Source organism: Conger conger, chromosome 14 (assembly GCF_963514075.1).
Source record: "Conger conger chromosome 14, fConCon1.1, whole genome shotgun sequence".
Taxonomy (NCBI): Eukaryota; Metazoa; Chordata; class Actinopteri; order Anguilliformes; family Congridae; genus Conger; species Conger conger.
Window position 1 is genome coordinate 8,516,360 of NC_083773.1, and position 26,220 is coordinate 8,542,579.

At 54.5% G+C, this 26,220-nt stretch overlaps 1 protein-coding gene across 3 annotated transcripts; it reads left to right on the plus strand.

Annotated features, from left to right (window-relative positions):
- The first annotated feature begins 11,391 nt into the window (after positions 1-11,391).
- Positions 11,392-26,011, plus strand: asxl1 (ASXL transcriptional regulator 1). Of its 3 annotated transcripts, XM_061219034.1 has the most exons (10): positions 11,392-11,816; positions 14,375-14,525; positions 15,789-15,862; positions 16,765-16,849; positions 17,702-17,865; positions 19,197-19,293; positions 20,198-20,303; positions 21,440-22,292; positions 22,800-23,978; positions 24,021-26,011. In XM_061219034.1, exons 1-10 carry the CDS (start codon positions 11,730-11,732, stop codon positions 25,977-25,979), a joined length of 4,755 nt encoding a protein of 1,584 aa, XP_061075018.1. In that variant the 5' UTR covers positions 11,392-11,729; the 3' UTR covers positions 25,980-26,011. The 3 variants fall into 3 exon arrangements, with proteins under 3 accessions (XP_061075018.1, XP_061075017.1, XP_061075019.1); XM_061219033.1 differs by having other exon boundaries at positions 22,800-26,011; XM_061219035.1 differs by lacking the exons at positions 11,392-11,816; positions 14,375-14,525 and adding an exon at positions 14,536-15,530 and having other exon boundaries at positions 22,800-26,011.
- The last annotated feature ends 209 nt before the right edge of the window (positions 26,012-26,220 follow it).

Genomic DNA, 26,220 nt, shown 5'->3' on the forward strand with positions numbered 1-26,220 from the left:
TAGCAAGCTAGCAACACTGAACAACAAATGACCCCACTTCGGAGCTGGGCCTAGCTAATTGCTGGTGCTAAATATATTTATATATATTTGTTAAATGATATGTATTTACGTCTGGATGGTATGACTGCTTATGGCATACAACCATGTCCGTTGTAGCTAGCAGTAGACTTGCGTTGTGTACTGTAGTTACAATGAATCCTAATGTAACTAACCTAGCTCAGGAACCTAATCCAACTGGACAGGTTTGGTCAACGTTGATGGCTAGTTGGCTATATATAGTCAATGAATGAGCAGCTAAGCCGTTTCGACTCGCTGCTTATGTTAGCTGTTATTTCAATTCTAATAAATACGTGCAACATGGTTTGCTCAATTAACGAAAAGTAATGCATATACGGCTAATGTGTTTCAGATTATCATGCTTTCGTTGTAGATGTCCACAACGTTGTAATTGTAATTAATATCGAGAGACCGTCGCATATTCAAGTAAACCACATTGGCCAAGTACTCTGATATGAGTGTGACATTTACATTATACATTTTGTTGAAATGGCCTTCTACGACGTTGCGGGTCTTTCTGGGTCTTACTCTGCCAGTGACCAGTTTCTCATTTGTATTTAAACTGAAGCAAATGACCACGCACTGAGATCAGGTGTAGCCTCACCATAGCTACTTGCTGGATTCAAACCCGCACCCCCGTAGCCTTCTCCGCTCTGAATAATACATTGGCAGACAGGCGCGCACAATGGGCACTGCTTCATGTGCATTACACGTAGTCACGCTAACGGCATGATCGACAGCTGGAAGACAGCCAGCCCCCACCTGTGAAGTTCAGTGGAGATTCTTGTCAATAACCGACAGAGCTGCCCGTCGGTGTCCTGGCTGACGTCAGATGGCTGCAGATCCCTCATACCAAAACGTGTGCTTCACATTATGAATAAGTGAATTGTACGTAATAGAGAATTTTGTGGCCTGAGCAGATGTCCTGGGATGAATGGCACTTGGAACAAAAAAAAAAACGATATAGGTTCTACTCACACCCCCCACCTTGAACTCGGGTATCTGTATGATTGCAGCCTAACAGGAAGTGTAATTGTGGGCTGTGTGATGCTGATCAGGAGTGCTGGTTGGTCACTGAAAGGCTCGGAATGTTCAGCAAAGAGTGATGTGGAAAGGGCTAACATCTGTCCTGTGTTTTTTCATATGACACTATTTACATACATCTGCTTTGATTTTGTGTTTAACATTAACAAAGGTTTCTCTCTGACAATGTCAGCATGGTCTTCATATAATAAAGACTTGATTGAAGCCATTGGCCCTACAACGTGCGTTTCTTTAAGTGGCAGTCACCAAATGTATTGTTCTCAGAATTAAGTAAGCATTTCGCTGTTGTTGGAAGTGGTCACAGACTCTGCTCAGTAAAATGGAAATGCAGGAATCAAAGACTTGATTGGTCAGGTTTTAGAATGGCCAGTCTGATTGGTTGGCAGGCTTTTGTTTGTGTGTTTCAGATTAAAAACCCCGTTGGGCTCTCAGCTCAGCCATTGGTCTTGTGAATTAATTGTTGGAAAACAGTCTGGTTGTTTTACAAGATCTCTTAAAATGCATTTGTTTCCCCTACTTTGATGCCCAGCAAACCTGGTCCTGGAGAGCCAGTGTGTGGTTTGTTGTTATTCTGCAGTTGCTTGATTGAAGCAGTAGAACCATAAATGTAGGAATTGGAAAGAGCACAACTCTTATGCAACATGTTTTGTAAATGGTTAGCATTTATATAGCGCCTTCATCCAAAGCGCTGCTTGCACGGCAGCCAATCGCTGTTGGTGTGAGTGTATCTATGAATGGGTGAATGAGAGACCAACCAGCTCGTCAGGAGCATTTGGGTGCTAGGTGTCTTGCTCAGGGACACTTCGACACACCCGGGGCAGGATCGAACCGGCAACCCTCCGATAACCAGACGACTGTTCTTACCCCCTCAGCCAATGTCGCCCCCCCACATTGTAGCCCTAACTGCACATCCACAACTAAGTTAAACTAAAGAAATCATGGAGGGATGTGTGATCAAATGGAGCGGTTTATCAACTAATAGCCAAGAATAAATTTACTGATATTATATCAGCCAGTGAGAATACATTCAACATTGATAGCCTGGTATAATGATGCTGTATGCATTTAACATGCTGCTGATGCTGTAGATTAGTGCTGTGTAAAAGTATTTGCCCAATTTCCTGTAATAATGCCTACTTGTCACATGTGGTTTCATATCTTTAGACAAAATGTAATGGTAGACAAAGGGAAACTGCGTAAAAACAACGCAACACATTTTTAAAATGGTTTAATTTATTTAATGAAGAAAGTCATAACGCCCATATCTCCCATGTGCCCCTTTAGTTACACATCAGATTCCGTTGACTGAACCCAAATTGATTGCATCCAGGCCTGGTGAATCTAAACCTCACTCATGTTGAACCTTACTGTCAGACTTAAGCAGTCACCAAGCACTCTATGCCACAGTGACAGGCTTTCGGAAATGCCAGAAGAGACGCGTGAAGTTGCTGAAATATATCTGTCTGGAAAGGGTTACAAAACCATTTCTGAGGTTCTGGGACCGCTGTTCGAGCCCAGTGCTTGAAGCGGTGGTGTATCTTCCCAGGAGTTAGCCGGCCTACCAAAATGTCTCAAAGGGCCCAGTGACACATCATCCAGGAAGTCGCTAAAGACCCCAGAGGAACGTCCCAAGAACTGCAGGCCTCTCTAGCCTCAGCTAACATCAGCGCTGTTGACTTCGCAATGAGAATGAGACCGGACAAAAATGGGATTCATCAAGGCGGAAACCAAGAGAAATGCCAATGCTGGTCTCACATCTGCACCTGGGTGATCCCCCAAGCCTTTTTGGATAATGTTTGATAGACAGAGGAGTCAAATTTATAACCTTTTTGTTTTCGGATGACAGGGGTGTGGCAGTTCGTGCTCCGAAACCTACCAGCTTGTCTGAATTAAAGCAGTTCTGCGAAAAAGTTGCCCTACTGCATTGCGAAGGACTGATATCTAATTATAGGAAGCTTTTGGTTAAAAGTAATGTAACCAGTTAAGATTAAGGGGGGCAATTACACTTTTGCATGGGTGATATGGGTGTTTGATAACTTGAAATAACATGAAAGAATAATTAGAAACATCTGATCTGTCACTGTACTGGGACTCACTCGCCCTCCAGACCCGGGCTTTGCTGCCTAATACACAGGGTGAAATATTTTGATAGACAAATAATTAGTTGCATTTTTTCCATTCATTATTGGATTCAAACCTGCAGCATTCGCTTTCTGGCTTTGAACCTGTTCCACTCGGGTCAATTATTGGTTTACAGCCCTAATTCTTTCCTCTCTCCTTTTGCATGGATAATTATTCATTGTAAACAATGCATGGCGCAATGCTTTAGTCTATATATTAAAGCATTTCTCAAAGGGAAAAAGAGTAAATGGATTATTTTCCGAGCATGTCACCATGTTGCCCCCCACTTAAGGCGTGTGCGTGTGCGTGTGCGTGTGCGTGTGTGTGTGTGTGTTTACTAATGTCATTTGAGTGATCCCTGTTTTCACTCTGTTCCATTTATATTTAAATGTCTAAGGGCATCCATAGTGACTTACAAAGCCTCCATTTTATATGCATTCTGAACAAACATTATTATTTCATATTTATTGTATAATACAGTGTTGAGAGATGGGGGAAAAATGGGAGTGAGAGAGGAAGACATGCAATAAATGTCGGGCAGCCGGGATTCGAACCTCTGAAGTTGCGGCTCGCGATAAGCATGTGGACAGTGCTCTACAGCCTGCGCCACCGAGACACCCCAACATTCTGAGGCGATTTGTGTTAAGTACCCTGCTGATGGGTACAGTGGCTTTCCCACCTGGGAATCAAACCTGCGACCCCTGAGGTGCAGTCCCAGCTCCCTAACCTTTGCACTGTGCTGTAATGGAGCAGGTCGGATCAGATGATGGCTGCTAGCAGATGTAACTCCTGGTGCTATGAAAAGAGACCTGCTATACCAGATCAATGGTACAGAAAGGTTGTGGAACGGTAGTGCTTGAAATGTTTGAGGTGCACTAGGTTGCAAAGAGAGTTGTCAACGCGCCCCGTCCATAGGAACGTTTGGGGGGGGGGGGTCTTGCTATTGAGCGGGGGGTGGAGACCGCCCCACAAATCCTCCCAGATTGACCGAGCTGGGCAGGCAGTCCTCACGACCAGCGTCAGAAGGCACTTCATGTCTGGACAGTGGCATGTTTGGGTCTAATATTTCCTAATGTACTGGAATGAATGGGAGAATCACAATGCGTGTCAGGATGTGTATGTATCCTAATGCGTATTGTGCCAGGCCGGAAGTTGGCTTTGCAGGTTCTACTAATGCAAATGGGAGTCCGTGTTGCTGAATTGCTGTGCCGACTAACTCAGTCCCGTCTGCTGCTGCATTGCTCACAAGTTGAACCCTCGGCGTGGCGGGATAATAGTTTTCCCTGATGATGGTAATGTGGCTGGTGATCCCTGGGGTTAATGGCTTTATGCTGTGGGGTCTGAAATGACCACAGCAGGCCAGCCTCTCTGGAGGCACGTCCCCCTGTGGCTCCGTCCCGGGCTGTGTGCTGGGAGATGACAGGGCGGGGCTGGGCATTTCGGCGGTTTGATCAGCGCCGTTCTTTTTCTGTCTCCGGAGGGACTTGAATGTTGGGTTTTGGGTGGGCGGTTGGAAATGAGTTGCGGCGGAATTGGATAATAAATCCGATCCTTTTTGACGGAGCAGGTCTGAGGTGTTCTCCCCCAGATGTGTCTCTCGTTTTATGCTCATGCAGTCCAGATAGCAGACCCGTCTTATGCCCATGCGTCTACTTGCATGTGCATGAACTGTAGCTCCTATTCCTGCCATTTGGAGCGTTCTGCGCACTGTCTGTTGTACAGCACCGGACTACAGAGCTAGGAGCGGCCATGTGGAGCAGCGGTCAGGAAGCTAGGTTCTGGGCCTAAGAGCAGCAACGTGGACTCGCGGTCGGGATGTTGGCTTCAGGACCTGAGGCTTAGCGCGTGGCGGCTTGTCCCGGAAGCCCCGCCGGATTTCAGCGCTCCCCGGCTCCTGCTCCCCCTGCTGGACGGAGGGCGCGGGCGCGCTCTGAAGCCGTGCTCTCGCGCTCTGAAGCCAGGCTCTCACGCTCTCGCGCGGTCGGCAGACGCCGCCGCCCAGTCATCGCACACGCGAACGGGTTCCGGGGCGCAAGCGCCCCTCTGAAACCATAGTAACTGAGTCACGGCTGAGTCATATGACCACGGCTCGCTCTCGGAGCCGCAGGTGAAGAAGCAGATTTTTTTTATCCTGCCTATTCTCAGGGCTCTCGGGCCTGCGAGCGGCTCTTGGCTGGGTGCGCGGCCTGCGCATCGGGGCGGATCTCTCCGCTCTCCTCGCCCCGTGATGTCACCGTGATATCGACGGGGGAGGGAGGTCGGCGGAGGACTTTCTGTGCTCGTACTTTCTGTCCACGTGGTTGCGCCCGTCCCCCACCTCCGAAAAGGAAAAGTCCAGAGCAGTTTGGGCTTGATCTTGAGACAGATTTTGGTGATGACTACAGAAATGAGAATTTGCTAGTCGCCCTAGGCGCCCTTGGCGAGGTGGAGACGGAGCGGTTGTGTGTACTGTTCCTGCGGCACGGCGTTTCAGTTTGTGTGCATGAAGTTTCTGTCATGGTTTCTGTTTTCACGTCTTCTGTAATTCAGTCTGTGTGTTCCTGTGATTCCGGGCCGTTAAATTCAGTTTCATTGTGTGCGTGTGTATCGCAGAGGCAGCACACTGTGGTTAGTCTGGTGTGTTGTGTGTGCGGATCTGTGTTTGCGTTGTGTGTGTGTCTGTGGGTGTGTGTTTTTCAGTGTGTGCGGATCTGTGTTTGCATTGTGTGCGTTTGTTTGTGTGTGCGTGCGTGCGTGTGTGCGTGCGTGCTTGTGTGTGTATGGATCTGTGTTTGCATTATGTGTGTGTGTCTGTGGGTGTGCGTTTGTGTTTTTCAGTGTGTACGGATCTGTGTTTGCATTGTGTGCGTTTGTTTGTGTGTGCGTGCGTGTGTGCGTGCATGCGTGCTTGTGTGTGTGTGGATCTGTGTTTGCATTATGTGTGTGTGTCTGTGGGTGTGTGTTTGTGTTTTTCAGTGTGTGCGGATCTGTTTGCATTGTGTGTGTGTGTGTGTGTGTGTGTATGCGTGTGTGTGGACCTGTGTTTGCTTTAGTGTGTGTGTGTGTTGTGTGTGTGTGTGTGTGAGAGTGTGTGTTTGTGTGTGAGTGAGTGTGTTTGGATTATAGTGTGAGTGTGTTTGGATTATAGTGTGTGAGTGTGAGTGTGAGTGTGAGTGTGAGTGTGTAGCGGTGCGGCCCTGTTTCCCTCTCTCTGCAGCGGCTGTCATCTCAGCTGCCTGTGCCTGGGTGGGCCCTCCTTCCTCTTTCATTCCATTTCCTGTTTCACTGTTCTTGGGCTGACGGGAAGTGTAGCTCTGTCAGGCCAGGCCCGCAGTCTTCAGTAATGACTCAGTGTATTACTTTACGCGCTCTTTACTGCAAATCCTCAATTAGAAACCTGCAGCTCCTCTCTTTGAAAATCACTTTCCTGCAGTATTGAGCTCACCATGTTCTTTAAGGCAGTGAAGGGGGGGTGGATGCGATATGAGTACAAATGTCCTGTTGCCAGTGTTGTCTTTAAATCGCTTCTCCAATGTATATTATTATTATTATTATTATTATTATTATTATTATATAAAAATGAAATATTTAGTTTGCGGTGAATGGGTTAGGGTTTGGTGTACCGCTGTCTCAGAGGTGGTGGTAATCACACGGTCTTTAAGCAGATCTGTGTGTTGATGTTTCTGCTGGGCGAGGGGTCCCCCCCCCCACGCTGGGACGTGTGCGCTGAGCGACAGTCGCGTGTTCTGCACCCCTCCTGAGCCCCCAACTCCGCTCGTCTCCTCCTGTCGGTCCGCGTGCTCCCGCACGCTCCCTCTGGGATCCATTCTGGTTCTGAATCCGTTTCCACGGTAGTGCGCGTGTACCCGTGCGCCCGCGTCTGTGCCGTGGTGGGAATCGGCTCTTAGCAGTCAGGGGTAATGCTAGTGCACTCTGTGGGCTGATGCTCTGTGATACAGACGCTAGGGGCTGCCGGGTCGCTCCCCCCCCCGGTAGAGTCGCTGCTTGTGCCCCCTGAGTGAGCGCCGCGCTCCCAGACCCAGTCCAGCCTGTGCCAGCTGGACGCGGCCCCTCAGCGGCAGCGCGTAATCGGCTGTGCGCTGCTCGGGGCTCTGGGAGCGGGTCGGGTTATAGCGGTGTTTGTTTGTTGCTCTAGCGACTCCTGCTAGCCGCCCGGCAGCGCGCGGACGGCTCTCTCAGAGAGCGCAGCGGCGGGTTTCCCCCTCCCGCGCTCTCCGTGCGAGGCCGGGGCCCTGCGGTGCGCTGCTTGACGTGCACACGCCCACGTGCACGGCTCGCGCGCACGCCCACGTGCACGGCTCGCAAACGGGACATTCCGCGTTCCGGAAGCGAAGGCCGCGGCTGAGTCCGAAATCGCACGCTTCGCAGCGCTGCTCTTACTACTATTTCAATGAAAATCAGCCTGAGGTTTAGTACGGGCAGTATGCTAGTATGCGGTTTTTTCGGACGCAGCCCTTGTTTTTGCTGTAGTGGCTCCGTATTGGAGCCCCCTCCCCCCTGCTGCCTTTCTCTTGATGATGGGGGACCTGGGGCCAGTTCAGCTCTATGATCAGCTGATGGGCCAATGGGGCAAACCACTAACTAATGATCAGCATACACCTCTAAGCCTGGCTGAGGGTGACCTGCACCACACAGGCTGCTGCGTTATGAGCCATTTTTATGTGAATCCGCCCCTCAGAGTTCAGGTTTAGGGTGTTTCTCGTGGACAAGAGTGGCTTTTGACGGTCAATCTTGAAAGTGGCTGTTTACAAGACGGCCCGTCTCTGTGGTGGTGAGGAGCAGGCTTCCTCTCATTGTCATTCTGTGTTTGTCCGCCCTGTGGTTAGCGTTGCAGTACCCAGCCACTTCCTTTTTTTATTTTATTTTTTTTTGAATGTTGCCTCTAAGACGGTGAGCCTTCTGCTGCAGTGAGCGTCTGTCTCTAAGCAACAGAGATGTTATTAATGCCTGTCCCTCACCTCCCCCCCTCCCCCCCCTCCTCCTCCCCTGCGCTCAGCTCTGCGTGAGCGTCGCTGTGGTAGCGTCTCGCTGGTGCTCAGCAGATGGGTCACGCGTGTAGCGTGTAGCGTGTAGTCGCCTGTCGGCCTGTCGCTCACTCCGGCGTGTTCGTCGCGTGTTCGCCGTAATCACGCGTGTTCGCCGTAAACACGCGTGTGGCGTCACAGAAACTCGGCGACCTGCGACTTGCGTGCGAGGAACAACAAGCGTTCCGCTGGGAAATGAAAAACCCAGCGCCGCGAGATGAATTCACACGCTGACCGCCGCTGAGGCCCGGGAGAGGCCTGCGGGTCTTCTCGGGTTGTTCTTCTCGGGTCTTCAGTCACTTCCTGGATGAGTTGTCACTGCGCTCGCATGCTTAGGCCTTTAAGCTCCCCGAGGAACGTGGGCCGGCGACGAAACCCCTCCCTCCTCTCTCCGGGCCTGTGCCCTCCGCTCCCGTCGTTGCCGTGCCAGCCCTCGAGTCGTCACTGCGTCCGTTGCGAAAAACTTTGTCGGGGCTGGAAGAAGGTTCGCCGCTGTCCCGCGTCTTCTCCGTCAGGGATGAAAAGGAGGGTCACTGTGGTTTGATTGAGTCCCAGGCCCTTTGGAGTGGCCCCGTCATTCGAACCCCGTGGTGATGAAACGGACTGCTCATGCTTGGCAGCCCACCAGTCTGTCTGAAGGCGGCCCTGCCGGGGAGAGTGGGCTGACATTCCTCCGCAGCAATGAGAACCACGCGTCAAATCATAGCGAGCATTTGGTTGCAATTATTTCAGCTCAACGTTGTGCAGCCGGTTGCTAACTTTCATTGGGCAATTACTTCACAGGGATGATATGGGCGTGTGATAACTCTTTCCATTATGCAAACAAAATAATAATTTTTTAAATGTGTTTTGTTTACTTTGAATGTGGTTTGTCTGAAGCTCTGAAAACCGTTCAGTGTGACTGATGCGCAATAACAGAGGAAATGAGGAAGAGGGCCGATGCTTTTTCATGCCGCAGTATATGATTATTCCGTCTGAGTTCTTGCACTCACGGTTTTTCTCAGTTTTCGTACATGCGTTTCGTACACGCAGCCACCAGACCTGTGTGTGTAACCGTGTTGGGTTCTTGCAGGCTAACGCACAGACCCACTTGCGTGTAGAAATAGGTTTTTGTGTGCATACATTGGAGGAAGAGGGTTTGTGCTGCAGGGCGAGATGACAGGAACTAGCACATGTGCTGATAAAGGGCAGTGTGGTCTCTTCCTTATGTTTTATTTCAGTTTCCTAATCGGCCCCTTCTGCTTGTCATTGCTCAGCTTCTGTTCAATTTCTGTTTCGTCCCCCACAAATACTTCAGAATAGAAACATTTGCTTGTAAAAGCCGACTTCCTGTTTGCACAGTTGTCTATGTCTTTTTCTGGTTCAGCTGCATAAGGGTAGGGCCAGGCCCTTTAAGCCCTCAATGTACGATGTGTCTGCTTGGTGTAGCCCTATAGAGCTAGGTGTGCCATTACCTCTGATACCTGCTCTACCTTAGCTTGGTTTGTCATACTCCCTCTGCCCACCTGCTCTAGTCACATGAGCCATACCGTTTGGGATTACTTGTACCTCTGCAGAGAAGTGTATACCTGCAGTTGTGTTGATTGAGTGCTCGCTCTGTTTTATATAGCCCTGCATGTCTCAGTATAAATGTCTGTGGCTTATGCTGAGCGCTAGTACACTTCTCTGGCTGTTGTTTTTGTTTGTTTGCATGTTTCTGTGTGTGTGTGTGTGTGTGTGTGCGTGCCTGTGCGTGTGTTTAGGAATTGAAGCCATATGTCTGAATCTGGCAGTACTTCAGCGGGGCGTGCGTGGTTAGCCGTTCCGAGTCGGGGGTTGTTTTTTTCCGTCTCTCTTAACGAGCGGCCCGGTGCAGGCCGGGCAGCCCTCATGCACGTTGTGAGTGTGGATGTTTTCCCTCTGAACCCTCGGCAGGTCCTGGAGAACTTCTCCGACGCCCCGATGACCCCCAAACAGATCCTGCACGTCATACAGACCAAGGGCCTGAAGGAGATGAGGTACCCCCCCCGCCCCGGCCCTCCTCGGCTCGCCCGATTTTACACGCGCAGCGGGGAGATAACGTCTTTAATCACGCTCCTCTCTTCTTTTCTCTCCTCCCTCCCTCCCTCCCTCCGTCCGTCCATCCACCTGTCCGCGGCCTTCCTGCGATGTCTCTTCCGGTCTCTAGAAGGTAAACTCCACCACGTTTTCGGACGTTGATTTCCCCGTCTGCGTGTCCTTTTTAATGTCTTCAGGAAACGTTTCTGTTGAAGTGCTGTGACACGACCTGTTTTGAAGTGGCACTGTGAAATGTACAGAGAAAGCACAGGCCGTAATAGCGGTGACACCCTACACAATAAAGTTTCAAGTTCATATAAAATTGTAAATATAAATTTAAACATGGAAGACGGCAGCAAACGTGACTCAAGTCCCCATGTTGGTGACGTCATGTGCCCTTTCTCTGGAGACTGTGCCGTTCTGTCAGTGTGAGGGGCTTTACCGAAATGAATAGATTAACTGAATAAAACCCTCCTGGCGGGGGTCTGTAGAATGACACCGTGGTGTACCCCAGCGTGATTGGCTGGGGCGCACATCCAGATTGTGGCGTCGCCATGCCAACAGCGCCCCGCTGCACGGTGTTGGTGTTCCCCCCACGCTGCTGTTCTGCCCCCCCCCACGCTGCTGTTCTGCCCCCGCCCACGCTGCTGTTCTGCCCCCCCCCACGCTGCTGTTCTGCCCCCGCCCACGCTGCTGTTCTGCCCCCCCCCACGCTGCTGTTCTGCCCCCGCCCACGCTGCTGTTCTGCCCCCCCCACGCTGCCTTCCTGCCTCTCGCACTCACACGCCCGCTGGCCTCTCTGTCCCTGCCTTACTGCCCTGTCAATTTGTAGTCTTTAGTGCTTTTGTCTGGGAGGCCACTGTGTGTGCACTGTCTGGCAGTGCAGGGTTCATCCAGCCTGTCTATTATGTAAAATGGGAAAGATTTGGCAAGGAATTATAATTTATTATTATTACTATTATTATTATTATTATTATTATTATTATTACTATTATTATTATTATTAATCCTTGCGTACCACCAGCTAAACATGGTAAATTGTAAATGCCATTTATATAGCGCCTTTATCCATAGCGCAGTACTGTTGATGCTTCTCAGTCACCCATTCATGCACACACTCACACACCAACGGTGATTTGCTGCCATGCAAGGCACCGACCAGCTCGTCAGGAGCATTTGGGGGTTAGGTGTCTTGCTCAGGGACACTTGGACACACCCAGGGCGGGATCGAACCAGCAACCCTATGACTGCCAGATGACTGACAGGGGAGGGGCATCATCATTATTATTATTATTATTATTATTATTATTATTATTATTGTTATTATTATTAATCCTTGCATAGTGTATCTCACAGCTTTACGTTGTCAGAGAGCCTCACTAAACGGCCTCTCTCCCTGCCTCTCCCTGCCCCAGTGGCACAGCCCCGCTGGCCTGCCTGGTGACCATGCTCCACTCGCAGGTTCGAGGGGACCGTGTGAAGAACAGCATCTTCTTCAAGCTCCCCGGCAGAATGAGTCTGTTCACCCTGAAGGTACTGTGACCCCCCTCATTTCCGTCTAGTGTCTACGGCGTCCTTCCCATTACTGCAGTATGGTTATTTAAAAACAAACAGCCCTTTTCACTCAGGTTTGGAGTTCCCGGTCGTAGTCATCAGCGCCCGTTGCTGCGGCCTCCGGTGGCGGGGAAGCCCGGCGCCCGGGGGCTTTCCGGGGTAGTCAGACTCGCACAGGCAGCCGCTGACGGCCCTTCTTGTGCGGCTCAGCGGTTGGCGTGTGAATGCCTGACTCACAACTTTAAAACGGTTGCATTTTAAATCTGTGTACGGCCCGCTGTGGGAGCACCCACTTTTGTGTGCTTACGAATTTATATAAAACACCTCTCCACAGGCAATGGCTATGCTAAAGGCTGCAGCTATCCCTCATTTACATTAAGATATATCCCCAGTCCTGTTTAGCGCACAGCGGCTCCAGTCCTGTTTAGCGCACAGCGGCTCCAGTCCTGTTTAGCGCACGACGGCTCCAGTCCTGTTTAGCGCACAGCGGCTCCAGTCCTGTTTAGCGCACGGCGGCTCCAGTCCTGTTTAGCGCACGACGGCTCCAGTCCTGTTTAGCGCACAGCGGCTCCAGTCCTGTTTAGCGCACGGCGGCTCCAGTCCTGTTTAGCGCACGGCGGCTCCGGTCCTGTTTAGCGCACGACGGCTCCAGTCCTGTTTAGCGCACGGCGGCTCCAGTCCTGTTTAGCGCACGGCGGCTCCGGTCCTGTTTAGCGCACAGCGGCTCCGGTCCTGTTTAGCGCACGGCGGCTCCGGTCCTGTTTAGCGCACGGCGGCTCCAGTCCTGTTTAGCGCACGGCGGCTCCAGTCCTGTTTAGCGCACAGCGGCTCCAGTCCTGTTTAGCGCACGGCGGCTCCAGTCCTGTTTAGCGCACGACGGCTCCAGTCCTGTTTAGCGCACGACGGCTCCAGTCCTGTTTAGCGCACAGCGGCTCCAGTCCTGTTTAGCGCACGACGGCTCCAGTCCTGTTTAGCGCACGGCGGCTCCGGTCCTGTTTAGCGCACAACGGCTCCAGTCCTGTTTAGCGCACGACGGCTCCAGTCCTGTTTAGCGCACGGCGGCTCCAGTTCTGTTTAGCGCACGACGGCTCCAGTCCTGTTTAGCGCACGGCGGCTCCAGTCCTGTTTAGCGCACGGCGGCTCCAGTTCTGTTTAGCGCACGACGGCTCCAGTCCTGTTTAGCGCACGGCGGCTCCGGTCCTGTTTAGCGCACAGCGGCTCCAGTCCTGTTTAGCGCACAGCGGCTCCAGTCCTGTTTAGCGCACAGCGGCTCCAGTCCTGTTTAGCGCACGGCGGCTCCAGTCCCGTTTAGCGCACGGCGGCTCCAGTCCCGTTTAGCGCACGGCGGCTCCAGTCCTGTTTAGCTCACGGCGGCTCCAGTCCTGTTTAGCGCACGGCGGCTCCAGTCCTGTTTAGCGCACGGCGGCTCCAGTCCCGTTTAGCGCACAGCGGCTCCAGTCCCGTTTAGCGCACAGCGGCTCCAGTCCTGTTTAGCGCACAGCGGCTCCAGTCCTGTTTAGCGCACGGCGGCTCCAGTCCTGTTTAGCGCACAGCGGCTCCAGTCCTGTTTAGCGCACAGCGGCTCCAGTCCTGTTTAGCGCACAGCGGCTCCAGTCCTGTTTAGCGCACGGCGGCTCCAGTCCTGTTTAGCGCACAGCGGCTCCAGTCCTGTTTAGCGCACAGCGGCTCCAGTCCTGTTTAGCGCACAGCGGCTCCAGTCCTGTTTAGCGCACAGCGGCTCCAGTCCTGTTTAGCGCACAGCGGCTCCAGTCCTGTTTAGCGCACAGCGGCTCCAGTCCTGTTTAGCGCACAGCGGCTCCAGTCCTGTTTAGCGCACGACGGCTCCAGTTCTGTTTAGCGCACGACGGCTCCAGTCCTGTTTAGCGCACAGCGGCTCCAGTCATCCGGTGATCAGCACACAGGTCAGCCCTCCATTCCGATCAGCGCTCCATTCCGATCAGCGCTCCATTCCGATCAGCACCCAGATCAGCACTCCATTCTGATCCCACAAAATTCCGATGTGGTGGTTTTGTAATGGACTGCTTTAATTGGACAGTTAAGAGCTGAGAAAAACTGAAGAGCGGCAGACCCTGCAGCTCTCCAGGACGAGGCCTGCAGACCCCTGTGTTAAACCAATCAGAAGCCTCAGACCCCTGTGTTAAACCAATCGGAAGCCTCAGACCCCTGTGTTAAACCAATCAGAAGCCTCAGACCCCTGTGTTAAACCAATCAAAAGCATCAGAGCATTGGCTTTGGCTCATGAGTAGTACCATCTTAAATATTAAGTTCTTGTTTGATTATTGGCTGCCAGTTCTTGGCATCAAGATACAATTATTCACTGCCAATCATCAGATTGATAGCTACCATTATTCCCAAGAACATTTGTCTTGACATTGATGCCATCATTTTTATTTTTTTATTTTTTTTATCAATGTCAGATGTAGAGTAGTGTTGTAATGCATTACATAAGGACGTCTTGCGCTGTGAGCTGCTGCCGGGGGAAGCTCTTGTAAAGCCTCTCGTTTGTGCTCCTGCAGAAGAACGCCCTCCAGTGGACAAAGAGTGCGGCTGCTCCAGATCCCGTGGACGCTGTGGTGGGGGCCGGCCCGGGGGCGGGGCCCGGGGAGGGGGCGGAGCAGGAGAGCTGTGACTCCATGGAGACGGTGGCTGCGGGCGGAGAGAATGACGGTGAGTGCATCTCCCGCCCCCTGATTGGGTTACAGGGGCATCTCCCGCCCCCTGATTGGGTTACAGGGGCATCTCCCGCCCCCTGATTGGGTTGCAGGTGCATCTCCCTCCCCCTGATTGGGTTACAGGGGCATCTCCCGCCCCCTGATTGGGTTACAGGTGCATCTCCCGCCCCCTGATTGGGTTACAGGGGCATCTGCCGCCCCCTGATTGGGTTACAGGGGCATCTCCCGCCCCCTGATTGGGTTACAGGTGCATCTCCCGCCCCCTGATTGGTAGACGGTTACAGTAGGGTTGAGGTGTGGACACAAATTCACTTTCTTTCAGATTATTTGTCTGAATCTTAGCATTTGAAAATTGGTACCAGTGTCATGTACATTTCTAATTTAACAGTCATTTATCCTCTTATTACCTTTTAAAATTCAAATGCTTCCAAATTATTGTAATTCTCAGAATCATAAAAGGTCATTGTTATGGAGTACAGCCATTATATCGGGTCTGGACCTCGGCCAATGTGGACGCACCCCATCGATTTGCCCAGCCAATGTTCTGCAGGAGGAATGTGCTCATGAGCCATATCCAGGAAGCGGCTGTTGCCATGGTCACCAGCGCACAGGAACATCTGGAAGTGGCAGCGCGTAGGAACATCTGGAAGTTGTGCGTGTGCGCTTTGTGTGTCCCGGCGGAAGCGTTCGGCATCCTTGGGGCGAGGGCCTGTTATAGATGTACTCCTTTTCTGAATGAACTTTTCTCTGACGTCCCCGGCAGGGCGGAGCGGGCCTGGGAAATGAAACCCTGCCCCTGTCGCAGAAGCTTGTATCCTCTTAACGCCTGAAAATCTGGTGAATTGCTGTTATTAAACAGGTTATAGCATTCAGTTTTTCCACATTTTACTCCCATCAGTCAGCTCTGTGTAAACCTGGATAGAAGTACCCCTGCTCTGCACTGCAGCCCTTGCACTGAGGGTCTTGGCCCTGAGGGGTGGCCTGTGGCGTAGTGGTTAAGGTACATGAGTGGGACACACAAGGTCGGTGGTTCTAATCCCCGTGTAGCCACAATAAGATCCGCACAGCCGTTGGGCCCTTGAACAAGGCCCTTAACCCTGCATTGCTCCAGGGGAGGATTGTCTCCTGCTTAGTCTAATCAACTGTATGTCGCTCTGGATGAGAGCGTCTGCCAAATGGCATTAATGTAATGTTGTGTAATGAGTCTGTAAGGGTTTCCGTAGTGATGATTGACAGCGTCTCCCTCTCTCCATCTCAGCGTCTGTAGATGAGACCTCCTCCAGCGCCTCCTGCTCCACCGAGCCACAAACCCGCCTCAGCCGCTCCGCACAGGTCAGCCTGCCCTGCTGTGTGTGTGTGTGTGTGTGTGTGTGTGTGTGTGTGTGTGTGTTTCTCTGTGTGTGTCTCTGTCTGTGTCTCTGTGTGTGTCTGCATGCATGTGTGTGTGTGTGTGCATGTGTGTGTGTCTGCGTGCTTGTGTGCGCATGTGTGTGTGTGTCTGCATGTGCGTGTGTGTCTGCGTATGCGTGCGTGTCTGCATGTGCGTGTGTGTGCGCGCGCGCGTCTGTCTGTCTGTCTGTATGTGTGTGTGTGCATCTGTGCACATTGACTGGGATCCCCAGTATTTTTCAGGCCGTCAAATTTGTTGGGAAATGTAGGATACATATTTAAACCCCTGAAATCCCTTTGCCGTTTCTGTGACTAGCTGGAGTCTGAATACCGACTAACTGGGCTTGAGCAGTCTTATTTGCCAATCATGGCTTCCAGTGTAGTTGTCTGGCTGTGCAAATGGTCAATGCTAATGCTAATGCTGATGCTACCAGGTGATTTTAGTGTTGATCATGGAAGATCACATGAACTTCCTGAAAGTGAAAGGCGTTTCTGCTACATATGCCAGTCCAGAGCAGGGCAGGATGTTTTTCCCAGAATATGGCCCGTTTTCAATTTCTGTGTGGAGTTAGCAGTATATTCTGTAGCTCTCCGTGACGGTGTGTGCTAGCTAACTTTCTCTCAGGGTAGCAGTGTGAGGTTCTCGCTCTCTGTGTGACAGTCTGGCAGTGTGAGGTTGCCAGGTCTGTGACGGTCTCTCTGTGACAGTCTGGCAGTGTGAGGTTGCCAGGTCTGTGACAGTCTGGCAGTGTGAGGTTGCCAGGTATGTGACGGTCTCTCTGTGGCAGTCTGGCAGTGTGAGGTTGCCAGGTCAGTGACGGTCTCTCTCTCTCTCTGTGTGGCAGTCGGGGAGGCAGAGGAAGAAGGCTGTGATGATGCCGCGTGTGGTTCTCACCCCCCTCAAGGTGAACGGGGAGCACGTACCTTCAGGTAAGCCCCCTCCTCCCCGTGCACGTGTGCGATAATATGATTTTATATCCAAAAAAGTACAGTTTCATTCAAATTCAAATGTAGCCTGTCATTTACAATTGTCCTTGCTTATTAATCATCTATATAAGAGTGTGATGCGTATTGTGTACCACCCAAACATCTGCAAAAAGTTTACATTTTTTAGTCCTACTTGATTTTAGAAATACTCAAACTACACGGTCCTGGAAAATGTAGGTAAGCTAGCTCTGGCCAACATTCGATATGTAGAATTTTTGGGTTTAATAAAATTATGAACAGTGGTTATACATAATTGTAGTCTTTATTCTTCAACTTGCCTACTTAGTAATGTTGCGTGCAACAAACACTTTCAGACCACAACACTGTGATTCCCTCCTCCTTTTCTGTGAACGGACTGATGTTAGAACTACAATAATTCAAGCTCATTGGTTGAAAATTGATTCTAATTGCCACAGCCAATTGCATTTCACCATCGGCGTGTTTATAGAGAAGGGGGAGGGATAAACAGTGTTGTGGTCTGAAGGTGTTTGTTGCTGCTATTCCTTTCTTGACCGTTAAAAGTCCGAAATTACCTTTAACTGTAAGAGGTCACTTGTGTTTAGCTCTTGGGCTCCAACCGTAGTGTATGTTTGCATCACCAGATGCGTATTGTGTACCACCCAAACATCTGGAAAAGTAATGTTTTAGTCCATATATGCTGAAAATTCTACTTGATTTCGCCATGATCATTGGACACACAAAGGTGACAGGATGTGCAGCTGAATTGACTGTCAGATTGTGTTGTTGAGCTCTTGGGCTCTGACCGGAGAGCATGTTTGTGTCGCCTCTGCCCAGGAACTGTGAAGCGTAGCCGGGGGGTGGAGGTGGACTTTGAGACGCCGGGGTCCATCCTGGTCAACACCAACATCCGCGCCCTCATCAACATGCGCACCTTCTCTGCCTTTCCCCCTGTCTCCCAGCAACAGCTCCTCCACCTGCTGCCCGAGGTGGACCGCCAGGTCAGCCCCTCTCTCTCTCTCTCTCTCTCTCTCTCTCTCTCTCTCTCTCTCTCTCTCTCTCTCTCTCTCACGCTCCCCCTCTCCCTTTCCCTCTCCCTCCCTCTCTCTCCCTCTGGCTTCCTCTCCCTCTCTCTCGCTCCCCCTCTCCCTCTCTCTCGCCCCCCCTCTCCCTTTCTCTCTGTCTCCAAAGTTGTCTGGTGGTTTTTGTGGGTTTTCGTTGAATCATCAGCCGGTGTAGGCCTTGGAAACAAGTTATGCGGATTCCTGGCACTTGAAACACTGGAAACCGGCAGACATTGTGGCCATGCAGGCCTCGAGTTCTTTGGTTACGAAGAATGAGCCCCTTTCCTGACCTTGGCTGACCTTATTAGCATCAGCTTGCTAGAAAAAAATTAATAATAAACTTTCCTGAAATCAGCTAATTCTGCTTTTCAGCATTGGATTTTCAGTGCAGTACAGGGTCTCATGATGTGTATACCCTCGCCGTGGGCATAAACCTTGTAATGATGACAACAATATTTAGTTGACACAAGGTGTTATCTTCATGTCTGCAAAATAAAATAGCAGAGGTTTTCCTACTGTAGTTGGGATGGGGTCTGTCTGTGGGTTAGGGAATTTCTAATCTCCCTGTCCCCTGTCTGTGGGTATGGGTGTTTATAATCTCCCTGTGGGTGAGGGTGTTTATAATCTCTCTGTGGGTGAGGGTGTTTATAATCTCTCTGTGGGCATGGGTGTTTATAATCTCTCTGTGGGCATGGGTGTTTATAATCTCCCTGTGGGTGAGGGTGTTTGTAATCTCTCTCTGGGTGAGGGTGTTTATAATCTCCCTGTGGGTGAGGGTGTTTGTAATCTCTCTCTGGGTGAGGGTGTTTATAATCTCCCTGTGGGTGAGGGTGTTTGTAATCTCTCTCTGGGTGAGGGTGTTTATAATCTCTCTGTGGGTGAGGGTGTTTATAATCTCCCTGTGGGTGAGGGTATTTATAATCTCCCTGTGGGTGAGGGTGTTTATAATCTCTCTGTGGGTGAGGGTGTTTATAATCTCCCTGTGGGTGAGGGTGTTTATAATCTCTCTGTGGGTGAGGGTGTTTATAATCTCTCTGTGGGTGAGGGTGTTTATAATCTCCCTGTGGGTGAGGGTGTTTATAATCTCCCTGTGGGTGAGGGTGTTTATAATCTCCCTGTGGGTGAGGGTGTTTGTAATCTCTCTGTGGGTGAGGGTGTTTGTAATCTCCCTGTGGGTGAGGGTGTTTGTAATCTCTCTGTGGGTGAGGGTGTTTGTAATCTCTCTGTGGGTGAGGGTGTTTGTAATCTCCCTGTCCCTCTCTCTCCAGGTGGGCGCTGACGGTATGGCTCGTCTCAGCAGCTCTGCGCTTAACAATGAGTTCTTCACGCACGCCTCTCAGAGCTGGAAGGAGAGACTGGCAGAAGGTGAGGGCAGTAGCCCCCATTAGTCCCCTTTACTGAGGGACTGAGTCCCCTTAGTCCCCGTTACTGAGGGACTGAGTCCCCTTAGTCCCCTTTACTGAGGGACTGAGTCCCCTTAGTCCCCTTTACTGAGGGACTGAGTCCCCTTAGTCCCCTTTACTGAGGGACTGAGTCCCCCTTAGTCCCCTTTACTGAGGGACTGAGTCCCCCTTAGTCCCCTTTACTGAGGGACTGAGTCCCCCTTAGTCCCCTTTACTGAGGGACTGAGTCCCCCTTAGTCCCCTTTACTGAGGGACTGAGTCCCCGTTAGTCCCCTTTACTGAGGGACTGAGTCCCCGTTAGTCCCCTTTACTGAGGGACTGAGTCCCCGTTAGTCCCCGTTACTGAGGGACTGAGTCCCCGTTAGTCCCCGTTACTGGGGGGACTGAGTCCCCCTTAGTCCCCTTTACTGAGGGACTGAGTCCCCTTAGTCCCCTTTACTGAGGGACTGAGTCCCCTTAGTCCCCTTTACTGAGGGACTGAGTCCCCCTTAGTCCCCGTTACTGAGGGACTGAGTCCCCCTTAGTCCCCTTTACTGAGGGACTGAGTCCCCCTTAGTCCCCTTTACTGAGGGACTGAGTCCCCCTTAGTCCCCTTTACTGAGGGACTGAGTCCCCCTTAGTCCCCTTTACTGAGGGACTGAGTCCCCTTAGTCCCCTTTACTGAGGGACTGAGTCCCCCGTAGTCCCCTTTACTGAGGGACTGAGCCCCCTTAGTGCCCTTTACTGAGGGACTGAGTCCCCCTTAGTCCCCTTTACTGAGGGACTGAGTCCCCCTTAGTCCCCTTTCGGGATATCAGGATTGATATTTCTTTGGAAATGAAAATGGTCTTGTGGAATGGGTGCTGTGACGCATGTGTGCCACACAGGCGAGTTCACCCACGAGATGCAGGCCCGCTTCCGGCAGGAGATGGAGAAGGAGAAGAAAGTGGAGGCGTGGAAGGAGAAGTTCTTTGAAGAATACCATGGCCAAAGGTAAAAAAAAATCAACGAAAATAAAATGTAGCTTTACTGAAGGAGAGAGAGTAATTCCGCAGGGAGCTGTGGCTACCTGCGTGCACCGTGGGGTCGCTGTGCTTTCCGAGGCAGGTCTCTCATCATGCATTTCAGTCATACCGCAGTGTGTAGTCAACGGGGAATTGCTTTGAACGCTGATGTTTTACAACTAATACGCACCGCGCCCCAGTTATCCACATCCACAGTCGATAGCCATGATTGACAGAACGCCTCCCACGCTGTCGAGCGTCGCGTTCCTCTCATAGTGTCACGGTGAGGTGGAGCGTCTCCACGACGACGCTGCTCTGTCATGCTCTGTCATGCTCTGTCTGTTGTATGTTCTATGTACACACAAGCGCTAGCTTCGTTTAGCTACATGCACGCTTTTGTGAGCTAGGTCTCTAGGTTAGCTACTTAGCAACTGCAAGCTATGGACGTGATATCTCATGTTGTTAATCAAGGAATAAAAAACAATGACTACAAGGTATGTAGTCACCTTTCTCATGTAGAAATATTCCCCTGATGATCCTGAGTTGAGGTTGGATGAGGGCCACACTCAGTGCGATGCTGTTGCTGAATTGAAAGGGTACAACAACTTGTATGATTAGTCAGGTGATTGGGCCTAATCGATCCCCACAAGAATATCATGAATAATGAAAGTTTAAATCTCTGTGGATCATATGCTTTAGAAGTAATGTTGATCCAGAACGCATCTCGATATTGTGAAATGATATTGTTTATGTTCAAAGATTTTATGACCGATGACTGTAGAGGTGACTTCGGCCTCAGCTGTTGGGACAGTGTTGGGTTCTGCAGTGTTCTAACCTCTGTACGCCTGTGTCTCTGTGTGTCTCTGTGTGTGTCTCTGTGTGTGTCTCTGTGTGTGTCTCTGTGTGTGTCTCTGTGTGTGTCTCTCTCTGTGTGTGTCTCTGTCTCTCTCTGTCTCTCTCTCTGTGTCTCTCTGTGTCTCTGTCTCTCTGTCTCTCTGTGTCTCTCTCTGTGTCTCTCTCTGTGTCTCTCTGTGTCTCTCTGTGTCTCTCTGTGTCTCTCTCTGTGTCTCTCTCTGTGTCTCTCTCTGTGTCTCTCTCTGTGTCTCTCTGTGTGTCTCTCCGCAGGTCGGGTCTGACGCGTGAGGAGTCCCTGAAGCTGACGGTGGGCGACGGCGGGGAGGCTGTGCTGCACGGAGAGGCCGCTGTGGCTGTGCCTGGCGCGGCGGGGCCGGCCGTGGCCCCGAAGCGGCGCAGCGTGGGCCGGCGGCGGCGGGACGGGCGCATGCGGCGCCGGTCTCAGGCGGACCTGCGACGCCGGGCCAGACGCACGCTGTGCAAGCCCCCGCTGGCCCCTCTGCCCGAGCCCGTCGACAAGCAGCCGCCCCCCCTGGACACGCCGGCCGCGCCCGCCACCCCGCCGCCCGCCTCCTCCCCCCCGCCCCCGGGGGAGCCCGTCCCCCCCGGCCCCGCCTCCCAGCCCCTCCCCGGCCCCGCGCCCAGCCCCGCCCCCTCCCCCGCGGCGCCGGAGCCCGAGCCCGAGGCCTCGCCCCGGCTGCTCCCCGAGACGCCCGTCCCCGCCGCCTCCTCCTCCTCCTCCTCTTCCTCGCCCTCCTCCTCCCCCTCCTCCTCCTCCGACCGGCAGGGCGTTTTCGTGCCCAGCTCCGACCCGCCCTCCGCCGGCGCCTCTCTCGCCGACCCGCTGGACCAGGAGGCGTCCGTCTCCACGGCCGCGGGCAGCCCCGCCCTCAGCCCCGCCCCCAGCCCCGCCCTCAGCCCCGCGCCCAGCCCCAGCCCCGCCCCCAGCCCCGCCCAGGCCAAGGACCAGAAGAGGAAGGGGGAGGAGCCACACACCTTCACCTGCTTCCCCGAGAAGAGGCCGCGGGTGGATGATTGTCAGTCCTTTCGTAACACAGTTGACTGTGTTCACTCCGAAAAGCCACAGCCCGCCACGGAGGAGCCTAAGGTCCCGCCTATCCGGGTACGCACCCGTCAGTTTGGGGGGCTGTAATGTGGGAAAGCATCTCACCATTTCTTAGACAACTATTTAGCTTAGCAAAGTGTGGACTAAAGTGGGATAATTGAGACAATCTAAATGCTGTTTGTGTTTTGATGGCAAACTAGGGCCGGACAATTACGTTTCACTTGTAATCAATGAAAAAAAATCATATTTTCTGTACTCTAGAAATTTGATTATAGCAAAGGACAGTGAATCTCCCTGTGAAGACATTAACTGAATGGGGGTGGCTGGTCAGACCAGAACTATCTTTTGGTTTGGTTTTTGTGATCCAACCAAACTTTTTGTCATGTGAAGTGATTCTATCACCACCCTGCTGTAAAATCACTTTTGTTTAACACAACTGCAATTGTTCTAATCAATATTACTCAGCCAGAAAAGCAACCTGAAGGCAACACTGATGACGGCGGTTGTTTAACCATTCTCTCTCCCTCTCCCCCCCTCTCTCTCTCCCTCCGTTCCTCCCCCCAGATCCAGCTCTCCCGAATCAAGCCCCCCTGGGTTAAGGGGCCGCCAACCTACCAGATCTGCCCCCGCATCGTGCCCCCGGGGGAGGGCTCCCGGCGGGGCGGCACCGGGGCGCGGACCCTGGCCGACATCAAGGCGCGGGCGCAGCAGGCGAGGGCCCAGCGCGAGGCCGCTGCTGCTGTTGCAGCCACTGGAGACGGGGCGGGGCCCGGCGGGGGCGGGGCGGGCCCGGGGGGTGGGGGCGGTGCTGCAGTACCGGATCGCGGCGGCGGGAGGCGCTCCCGGGAGCACCCGGGCCCCGTCGAGCCGGGAGGAGAGCGGCCGGCCCCGGGACCTGCTGCGGAGCCTCATCAGCCAGGAGCACAACTACTGCTGCCCCACGTAGAGCCCGCCCGGCCGCCGGGCCCCGAGGACGCGCAGGGCTCCGCGCCTCCCTCCCCGCCGCCGCCTCCTCCTCCTCCTCTGGCGGGCGGGCGGTCGGAGGAGGCCCCCGTGGAGGCTGAGCCCGGCCCCGCCCCGTCGGACCCCGCCCCGCCCGTCGCCATGGACACGGAGCCCGCCGCGCCGTCGGAGAAGTGGCGCCACGACGCGGCGGCCCCGGATCGGCCGGCCTCGCCCCGCGCCCTCCCCCCGGCTGCAGACGGGGGCGGCTCCCCGGCCCCCGCGGCCACGCCCGACCCCCTCCCTCAGCTCGAGGCGGACGCCGTCAGGAACCCCGCCGCGCCCGCCCAGATGCCGGAGGGGGAGCCGGCCGTGGCCCCGGGCGTGGCACAGGGCACGGACTCCCGCAGGGTGGCTGTGGCCCCCGGCAGCCCGCCGGTGAGGGCCGGGGCGAGCGATGACGAGGGGGACCGGCCCAGCGCCGGGGGGCGCTCCCTGGGCCGGCCGGAGGAGGACACGGGCGCCCACAGCGACTCCACCGAGACCGCCTCCGACTTCGAGAACGAGGGGTCGGAGGAGGGCCCCTGTGGCTGGGGGCCCGAGTCGGACTCCACGGGCGTCGGCCTCTGCACCCCGAGCGTCATCCAGGTGTGCGCGCCCGATAGGGCCAGCCACCGGCCGCTCGGCCACGCCTCCCAGAGCCAGTCCGTCATCCACACCCACGTCACCCACGCTGTGCACAGCCAGCCGGTCATCCAGGCCTGCCCGCCCAGCGCCCTCCAGAACCAGCCCATCCTCCAGGCCTGCCCACCCAACGCCCTCCAGAACCAGCCCATCCTCCAGAACCAGCCCATCCTCCAGGCCTGTCCCCCCAACGCCCTCAAGAACCAGCCCATCCTCCAGGCCTGCCCACCCAACGCCCTCCAGAACCAGCCCATCCTCCAGAACCAGCCCATCCTCCAGGCCTGTCCCCCCAACGCCCTCCAGAACCAGCCCATCCTCCAGACTCCGCCCCCCAGCGCGCCACACAACCAGCCCGTCATACAGACGCCCGCCGCAAACGCCTCGCAGAACCAGCCAATCATACAGTCTCTTCCCTCGAGCGTTTCCCACAACCAGCCAATCAGGCAAACGCTTGCCTCGAACGCTCCCCAGAACCAGCCAATCATTCAGTCTCTTCCCTCGACTGCTCCTCAGAATCAGCCAATCATCCAGCCTCCTCCCTCCGGCGTGCCCCAGAACCAGCCAATCATCCAGTCTCGCCCGTCGAGCGCTCCCCACCCCGCGGTCCCGCCCCAGGCGGGCGTGGCAGCCCTGCCCCTGCAGGCGGAGCGGGAGAAGCCCTGCATGGGCGCCCCCAGGGGCCTGAAGGAGGCCGGCGCGTCGGCCAAACCCGAGCCGGATCCGCTCCGGATCCCCGGCAAGCCCGTCGCCGCGGACGACTGCCGCGCCCCGCCGAAGCTGCCCTCCTCCACCCCGCCCCGGAGGGGCCAGGGCCCGGCGCGGCCCGTGTCCTCGGTGGAGGCCAACAACCCGCTGGTCACGCAGCTGCTGCAGGGCAGCCTGCCGCTGGAGAAGGTCCTGCCCCCGCCCCACTCCGCCAGCAAGCTGGAGATCAACCGCCTGCCGCCCCAGGGGCCCGGGCCCCGGGGCCACGCCCCGCCGCCCCGCTTCAGGAGCCCCTCGGAGGCATGCGGGCCCCTGGAGCCGGCGGAGTTCTCGGCGCCGGGCCACCCCAAGCTGCCGGGCGTGGCGCGCTCCTCCCCCACGGCGGCGCGGGGCCTGGGGCCCGAGGGCCGGCCGGCGTGCCTGTACGAGGAGGCCTCGTCCCGCGTGGCCGCCGTGCAGCACTTCCTGTCCCAGCAGGGCGGCGTGGCCCCGGGCGCCGTGCCCGTCATCACCTCCCTGGCCTCCCGCCGGCCGGCCGACCTCAGCCAGACCGGCGGCCCCGTCTCCCGGGAGCACCCCGGCGCCCAGCCGCCCCCGGGCAGCGCCCCCGAACGGGCCCCGGGCGGCGCGGGGCCCCTGGCTCACTGCCGGACCACGCCCGACGCCCCCTCCCCGCCGCACGGTGACCTGTGCCCCTCCGAGGTCGTTCCCACCGTCAAAATAAACTGGCGGCCCAAGCCCCGCCCCCAGCTGTCCCCCGCCCCGCCGGCGGTGAAGAGTGAGGCGCCCCGCCCCCCCTGCCAAGCGCTCGCCAAAACCCCCCTGGGCCCCTTCGGGGGCGTCTCCAAAAAGGAGGCGCAGGACGGCTTCCTGTCGGTGGGGGCGGGCGGCGGGGCCATGGAGGGCCTGCTCAACATGGAGATGTCTCTGCTCCGCATGGCCAAAAAGGAGCAGGGCAAGGCGTACTCGCGCCCGGGGGACTCCTCCTCCTCCTCCCCCTCCCCTTCCTCCTCCTCCTCCTCCTCCTCTTCCTCCTCCTCCTCCTCCTCCCTGCCGTTCCAGGTGAGCCTGCAGCAGCAGCTGTACGGGAAGCTGCCCAAGCTGCAGGCGGGCGGGGCCGGGGCGGGCGGGGCGGGCGCGGGGTTCAGCTACACGGCCAACGTGTCGGTGGTGGACAGCAGCGGCTTCTCGCGGAACATTGCGGACGGCGTGCTGCAGCTGAGGCAGGGCGGCGGCCGGCAGAGCGCGGCGCTCAGCATCCAGGCCTTCGCCGACAGCGCCGCCGAGGAGGTGGCCTTCAAGTGCTCCTGCCGCCTCAAGGCCATGATCATGTGCCAGGGCTGCGGAGCCTTCTGCCACGACGACTGCATCGGGCCCTCCAAACTCTGCGTGTCCTGCCTGGTGGTCAGATAGTAGCGCCCCCCGACCCCGGCGCCGTGGACACTGCGGGCGGGCGGGAGGGCGGGCGGGGGGCGGGGACGGGACACTCGGGAGGGCGGTGCGGTCTTGTGTATAAAAAAAGAAAAAAAAAAAAAGAAAAAGAAAAAAAATTGGTCTGTATTTTTGTTGCATATTTTTTCTAATGCTGTTATAATGATTATGGTTGTTGTCGTTATTATATTATTATTATTATTATTATTATTATTATTATTAG

Coding starts and splice junctions, on each gene's coding strand:
- asxl1 (XM_061219033.1), top strand. CDS start 11,730: ATGCTCCACTCGCAGGTTCGAGGGGACCGTGTGAAGAACAGCATCTTC. Junction 14,526..15,788: donor TGCGGGCGGAGAGAATGACG/GTGAGTGCATCT, acceptor TCTCCATCTCAG/CGTCTGTAGATGAGACCTCC. Junction 15,863..16,764: donor GCCTCAGCCGCTCCGCACAG/GTCAGCCTGCCC, acceptor TCTGTGTGGCAG/TCGGGGAGGCAGAGGAAGAA.